At 39.6% G+C, this 6,714-nt stretch overlaps 1 protein-coding gene across 1 annotated transcript; it reads left to right on the forward strand.

The window, feature by feature from the left end:
• Positions 1-431: 431 nt before the first annotated feature.
• LOC143859139 (putative disease resistance protein RGA1) lies at positions 432-4,559 on the forward strand. The gene is made up of 2 exons (XM_077369821.1): positions 432-4,235; positions 4,350-4,559. The coding sequence occupies exon 1, from the start codon at positions 560-562 to the stop codon at positions 4,178-4,180; it is 3,621 nt and encodes a 1,206-aa protein (XP_077225936.1). The 5' UTR covers positions 432-559; the 3' UTR covers positions 4,181-4,235; positions 4,350-4,559.
• Positions 4,560-6,714: the final 2,155 nt, after the last annotated feature.

Consider the following 6,714-nt stretch of genomic DNA (forward strand, 5'->3'; position numbering starts at 1 on the left):
TAGGCACATGGGGTGTGGGTCCTACTACCATAAATAAACAATAATACAAGATGCGCCCTTGGGTAGTGGGGTTGGACTTTTTGGACCCCTAATTTGTCGCTTGCGCAAAAATAATGTAACCGTTATTAATTGGGATTTGCTAAAGTCTATTCACACGCTGCTTCCAGGCTGCTTCGTGGTGTGGAAAATGATCGTTGCACAAGAGAAATTGAAAGTAAGGTTATCAACTAAAGCAAATGTATCTATAAATTAGAGAACAAAATAAAGCAAGGGAAGTGATATATTCGCCCCCTTTATTTACTTGGAACATCCTCCTCTAGTGTATTTATGTCCACATGTTTAACAGTAGAGGCGGTTGTCCATGTAAAAAAAGGGTCGAGTATATCATTTACCTAAGGCAAACTTAAAAGAAAAGGAAGATCCATGAAAAATGAAAATAAAAAAGGAATAGTAAAAAGAAGAGTTAGTCTATATAAAAAACCATCTTATAGGAAGAGCTTGCAAGATATCTGTGTGATTCTACTCGCTCTAGTTGGAGAGAATTTTTTTTCCTATAAACATGGTGTATGCTATCATTGGTATGCTGCTTGGGAAATTGGGCTCTCTAATCCAAAATGAGCTTCAGTTACTGGGGGATGTTAAGGATGATGTGGAAGAGCTTCAGAGAATCTTACTTACGATTCGTGCTATACTCCCAAACGCAGAGGCGAAGGCGTTCAAGGATGAGCAGCTCAAGGTTTGGCTCTCAAATGTTATAGATGCGGCCTATGATGCTGATGACATCTTGACAGACTGGGCTGTGGAAGCTCAGCGATTATGCTCAATTGGGTGTGGCAACATTCAGGTAAGCAATACCTTCTTACCTTGTTTACAATTCCAACGCCATAAGATAGGAACTAGGACAAAAAAGATCCTCACGAGATTACAAAAAATTGCAGAAGAGAGGGAAAGGTTCAAATTGGAGGTAACAACTACGAGTCCTGAGAGTCAAGAGAGAACACCCACTGTGTCCTTAGTAAATGAATTAGAAGTTTATGGGAGAGACGAGGATAAAGAAAAGATTGTGAAAGTATTGCTAACTGATGTGAGTAATGAAAATGATGTCGCGGTTATTGCCATTGTTGGCATGGGGGGTCTGGGGAAAACCACACTAGCTAAATTGGCCTACAACCACGAGAGTGTCAAGGGCCATTTTAAGCTAAGAATGTGGATTCATGTGTCTCAAGATTTTGATGTTACTCGAATTGTAAAAGCAATTTTAGAATCTGCAACTGGACGTTCAACAGATCTTACACAGTTAGAAGCGATGCAAAAAAAACTACGAGATATAATTTGTGAGGAGAGATTTTTGCTTGTGCTTGATGATGTATGGAACGAGGATAGAGAAAAGTGGGATAGTATGAAGCAAATAGTAACATGTTGTATAGGGAGCAAAATCATTGTAACTACTCGTAATGAAACGGTTGCATTGATGATGGGTGCGCTTCATGACTCCCTCCTCCACTTGACTGGTTTATCAGACAGTGATTGTTGGTCTCTTTTTGAGAGTCAAGCATTTGTATCAGGGAGAAGTGAAGAGCATCCAAACTTGGTTGCAATTGGTAAAGATATTGTCAAGAAATGTGTGGGTGTGCCGTTAGCAGCAAAGGCTTTAGGTAGCCTCCTGCGTCTCAAAAGGGAGGAGGAAGCTTCGTGGTTGTCTGTAAGAGACAGCCAAATATGGGAACAAAAAGAAGATGAAATGGTGCCTGCTCTAAGATTGAGCTATACTAATTTGCCAACTCATCTAAGGCAATGCTTTTCTTTTTGTTCTGTGTTCCCTAAAGGCTATACCATCAAGAAAGAAGAACTTATTCTTTTATGGATGGCTAATGGCTTTGTTACCCCTAATGGAACAATGGAGTTGGAAGACATTGGAAATGAGATTTTCAATGATTTATTATGGAGGTCTTTCTTCCAAGACATAGTAAAAGGCGATGAAGGAAATATAACATGGTGCAAGATGCATGACTTGGTGCACGATCTTGCACAGTCTGTTATTGGGAACAAGTGTTGTATCGTGGATCGGGAAAAAATTGTAGATATTCCTACATCGACCCGATATGTCTATTCTCATTTACTTTCTTCACCAAATGATCAGAGGTTGTATAAGGCCAAAACCATACGGACAATACTATTATGCCATTGTTATAATTTCCAGGTCCCTAGCAACATCAAGGAACTTAGATACTTGAGATGCCTAGAGCTTACTGGTTGGGAACGTAAAGAGATCCCAGATTCTATATGCAATTTGAAGCAGCTAAGATACCTCAACCTCTCCGATAGTGATTACATTGAAACATTACCTGAATCGATTACCAACCTACAAAATTTGCAAACATTGAAACTGAGACACTGTCACAACCTCTGCAATTTACCCAAGGGCATGAGAAAAATGAGTAGCCTCAGACATGTAGATACTTATGGATGTTGGTCATTAACTTGTGTGCCCATTGGGATTGGGGAGCTGAGCTGCCTCCAGACGCTATCCATTTTCATTGTGGGTGACGAGGAAGGACGCCGCCTCAGTGAGTTGAGCAATTTAAAGCTTAGAGGAGAACTATCAATAAAACAACTTAACCTTGTGAGAAATGCAAGTGATGCGAAACAAGCCAACTTGAAACGCAAGAAAAACCTCAGAGAATTGGAGTTATCATGGAGGGGTAATCGTGGTGATGTTGAGATGCAGGAAAAAGTGTTAGAAGGCCTTGAACCACACTGTGATTTGAAAGATTTGCGGATAACAGACTATGAGGGTATTCGATTTCCAGGATGGATACAGAATTCATTGCTCACAAATCTAGTTACTGTTTCTCTTTCAAATTGCCGGAGATGTGAAAATCTCCCACCACTTGGCCAACTTCCCTCGCTCAAGAATCTTGTGATATCTGAAATGTCTGCATTAATACAGATCAACAATGAGTTTTACGGTAATAGCACATTGAATGGATTTTCCTTTCCATCTTTGAAATGGCTATTGCTACGGGATATGAAAAATTTAGAGCTGTGGGCATCAGTGGAGGAAGGAGGAGCATTTCCTTGCCTCGATTTATTGAGGATTGAACGCTGCCCAAAGTTGATCACCCTGCCATGTTTTCTGCATCTTACCTCCCTTCAACATTTAATAATTTGGAATTGCAACAAGTTGAGGAGTCTTCCTAGGGAGGTCGACAATTTCGTTGCTCTCAAGTCATTGAGCATTCGGGATTGTAAGGAGCTGGTGTCTTTGCCGGAGGGATTGCGAAACCTCACATCTCTCGAAAAGTTAGAGATTAGAGACTGTGAAAACCTGGCATCATTACCCGAGGAGGAAGGGGTAGTAAGAGGCTTGAAATCTCTTCAATCATTGGTTATTGACGGCTGTAAAAAGATCGTTTCTTTGCCGGATGACTTGCGGTACCTCACTGCCCTCAAATATCTGGTAATTCGTGGTTGTGATGAGTTGGCATCATTGCCGGATGGGCTGCGTTTGAAATCTCTTGAGTCATTGGAGATTGATGGCTGTAAAAAGATGGTTTCTTTGCCGGATGACTTGCGGTACCTCACTGCCCTCAAATATCTGGTAATTCGTGGTTGTGATGAGTTGGCATCATTGCCGGATGGGCTGCGTTTGAAATCTATTGAGTCATTGGAGATTGATGGCTGTAAAAAGATGGTTTCTTTGCCGGATGACTTGCGGTACTTCACTGCCCTCCAAAACCTGAAAATTGGTGGTTGTGAGTTGGCATCATCGCTAGATGGGCGGCGTTTGAAATCTCTTAAGTCATTGGTGATTGTTGACTGTAAAAAGATGGTTTCTTTGCCGGATGACTTGCGGTACCTTACTGCCCTAAAAACACTGAAAATTCATGGTTGTGATGAGTTGGCATCATTGGCAGAGTGGGTCGAAAAGCTCACATCACTTCAAACTTTGTCCATCTCTAATTGTGGTAAAATGACTTCATTGCCCGCCGGACTACAACGCCTCACCGCACTCCAAGAATTGGGTATTTACAATTGTCCAAATTTGGGGAGACGATGCCAAAGGGAGAGAGGAGAGGATTGGCACAAGATTGCCCACGTACCACGTGTCATCATTGGCCCACGTCCAACAAAAAGCAGATGCATCAATACCCTACTCCCCTGCTACCTTGCCCACTGAAACAGTGATTTTATCTCTCAACCGTACCCTTCTCCGACTCACTCTACCATCCCAGGTTCGTTATTTCATAATCCCCTCTTTAGCTTTTAATTATATAACGTACTTTCTTTCTTTAATTTTCCTTCATCTATCTAACCAATTTTTACCAAATTTGGAGGATTTTCTGCAGATTTGTGGCTGAGTTTGGGGGTAGAATTCTCTGTTCGGGATTTGCTCTTTTCTATGGTGGTTTTTGTATGTTTCTTGAGGTTGTGGTCTGCTCTTGGGGTAGGGGATTGCTATTTGGTTTTTGCTTCTATTTTCAGTTATATGTACTGAGCCTCTGTTGTGGTAGTTTTAATAAGGGTTGCTCTTTCTATCTGATTCTTGTCTTCTTGTAGTGTGTTTGCCCATGTTATGTCCGACCCAAGCTGGCTAGTCCTCCTCCTCTTGGATTTTTCAATAGATTTCAGATGTGGATTCTAGTGTATCTATATTTCGACTTTTCTAGAGGCTTATTTGTATCACTAAATTATGTACCCACTTTTATTGATGCTGATTATTATCACTAAACTATCTACTCTCTCTTCTCTCTCTATTTTTTGTGTGTGTTCCAAATTGTGTTGGGTCCTATTATTTCTTTACCTAATTAAAATTTGTAAGGAGTTGGAACTTTTAGTGTAGTTTTATTTTAATTCATTCCAATACCGGTGGCCTAAACAAAACATCTTGCTCTTATTATTCAATAGAAGGTATAAAAAAATTAAGAAGACATAAGAATGTAATTCTCCCATCAACAACAAAACAAACACATTATAATCAGTAGTTTCCTCTTTGCCTAGGCAATTCAGTGGTATCAGGAGATGTGAAGTAGAAGGGCCCAAGTGTTAATCCACTGGTTCTTCCTGTTATGACCCATCAGATCAACGGTCTCAATTCTAACCATTGAATTGATAGTGTTAATTTTTTCCACTGTCAAACTGTTTATTAGACTCAAAAGAGGGCTTAGTTGAACGGATTTTAGATCACTCATTGTATGATAAATCTGCAAGCAAGCAGACATACAAGTTGGGCCAAGTTGTTCAATAATCCAAACTGTTTAACTGTTAGCTCAAAGGTATGATTGGTCATGTACTAAATTCTAACCCAGTAAGGAAGATTCTAAGGTGTTGTTTGTTTTGGATTCTGAGACCAAAATTGAATATTGGACTCAAAATTAAATGCAATTTTCAGTCCAATAATCAGTTTTCAAATGAAAAAATCCCAGACGCGGTGAAAATTCAAGAAGAATGAGTTCAAATTGAATAGGGAGGGTAACTTCAAAGGCAATCCTAGCTTATCAGGTAGAGAAGGAATAATAAGATAAGAAACCATAAAGGTGAGATTTTATTTGCTTCTTATTTTTATGATAATGGCACTCACTTGAAGGCAAATACTAGAAGTATGTTAGATACAAAAAGGAATAGAGAGTACCCTGGATAGGCCGGGTCCCATGGGCCCACTCGTTCCAGCCTTGGGTGCAGTCTTGGCACATCACCTTTCCTCCCACACGGATAACTTTTGTCTCATCTTTCCAACCTTCCATGACTTTGCACCCCATCAAAAGAAATATGACAATAACATACAGAAACGAGCTTCCCATCTCTCTCACTCTCTAGTGAGAATCTGCACATCTTATATAGGGAAATGGTATCTGCACTCCCTTGTCTTGACAATGGCACTCCCTCACTTCATTGAATACTTTTCATATTGGCTGCTGATAGACACAACCATGTTTTCACACTTGCAATAACTCATCCTGTCTTTTCTGTTTTAATTGGCTTATGAGACCTTTGTGGGAACTGAAATAACCATTAAACAGCTGTTTAAATAATAAAAGACAAGACAATTTAGTGCAATTATCAAAATATGGTAGTGCCAACATCAGTTGATAAATTTAGGCATCGTGCACCATATGCGTTTAGTTAATCCACGCTATAACAGAAGTTGAAAATAATATCATCCAAGCCATCATTTGATAAATGATATCTATCAGCTCTATGATATTTAAAAAGGAAGAAAAGGATCTTCCAATAAACTTCAGTCTACATGTTCCAATATTATGGCAGCCATTAATTCATGATGTATTAGTTAAGTGCAGCCACTGGCAATTTCTTCAAGACTCTTGTCATTCAAGAAATAGCAGTCGCTTAGAATAAGATTGTTTAATCAATAATTCATTGAGATGGGTTTAAGAAGAAACCTCTAGAAATTACAAAAATAGGGATATGATGGGACTATGGGAGAAGCATGCCAGAGATTCTCAGCTACTTTTCTTTCATAATATGAAAACCTGGACTGTTAAATGATCTTGCCTAAGCCCAGCTTCTGATTCTTCTACAATAGGCTGCTAAGAGACTTTAAAAGCAACTTCAAATTTATATAAGTAGTAAGATTGCAAGAAGGGGATTCACCTCAATGTTCTTCAGAGTGAATATAAGGGTGTAAGAGACTTAAGGATCAGTTCAGTGTTCTAGGGGGTAGAATGGATGAATGCACTGCTCTGCAAAGCAAGG

Source organism: Tasmannia lanceolata, unplaced genomic scaffold, assembly GCF_043159265.1.
Source record: "Tasmannia lanceolata isolate RefF3 unplaced genomic scaffold, GAP_Taslan_0.1 ptg000029l, whole genome shotgun sequence".
In the NCBI taxonomy this organism is placed as follows: domain Eukaryota; kingdom Viridiplantae; phylum Streptophyta; class Magnoliopsida; order Canellales; family Winteraceae; genus Tasmannia; species Tasmannia lanceolata.

Coding starts and splice junctions, on each gene's coding strand:
- LOC143859139 (XM_077369821.1), top strand. CDS start 560: ATGGTGTATGCTATCATTGGTATGCTGCTTGGGAAATTGGGCTCTCTA.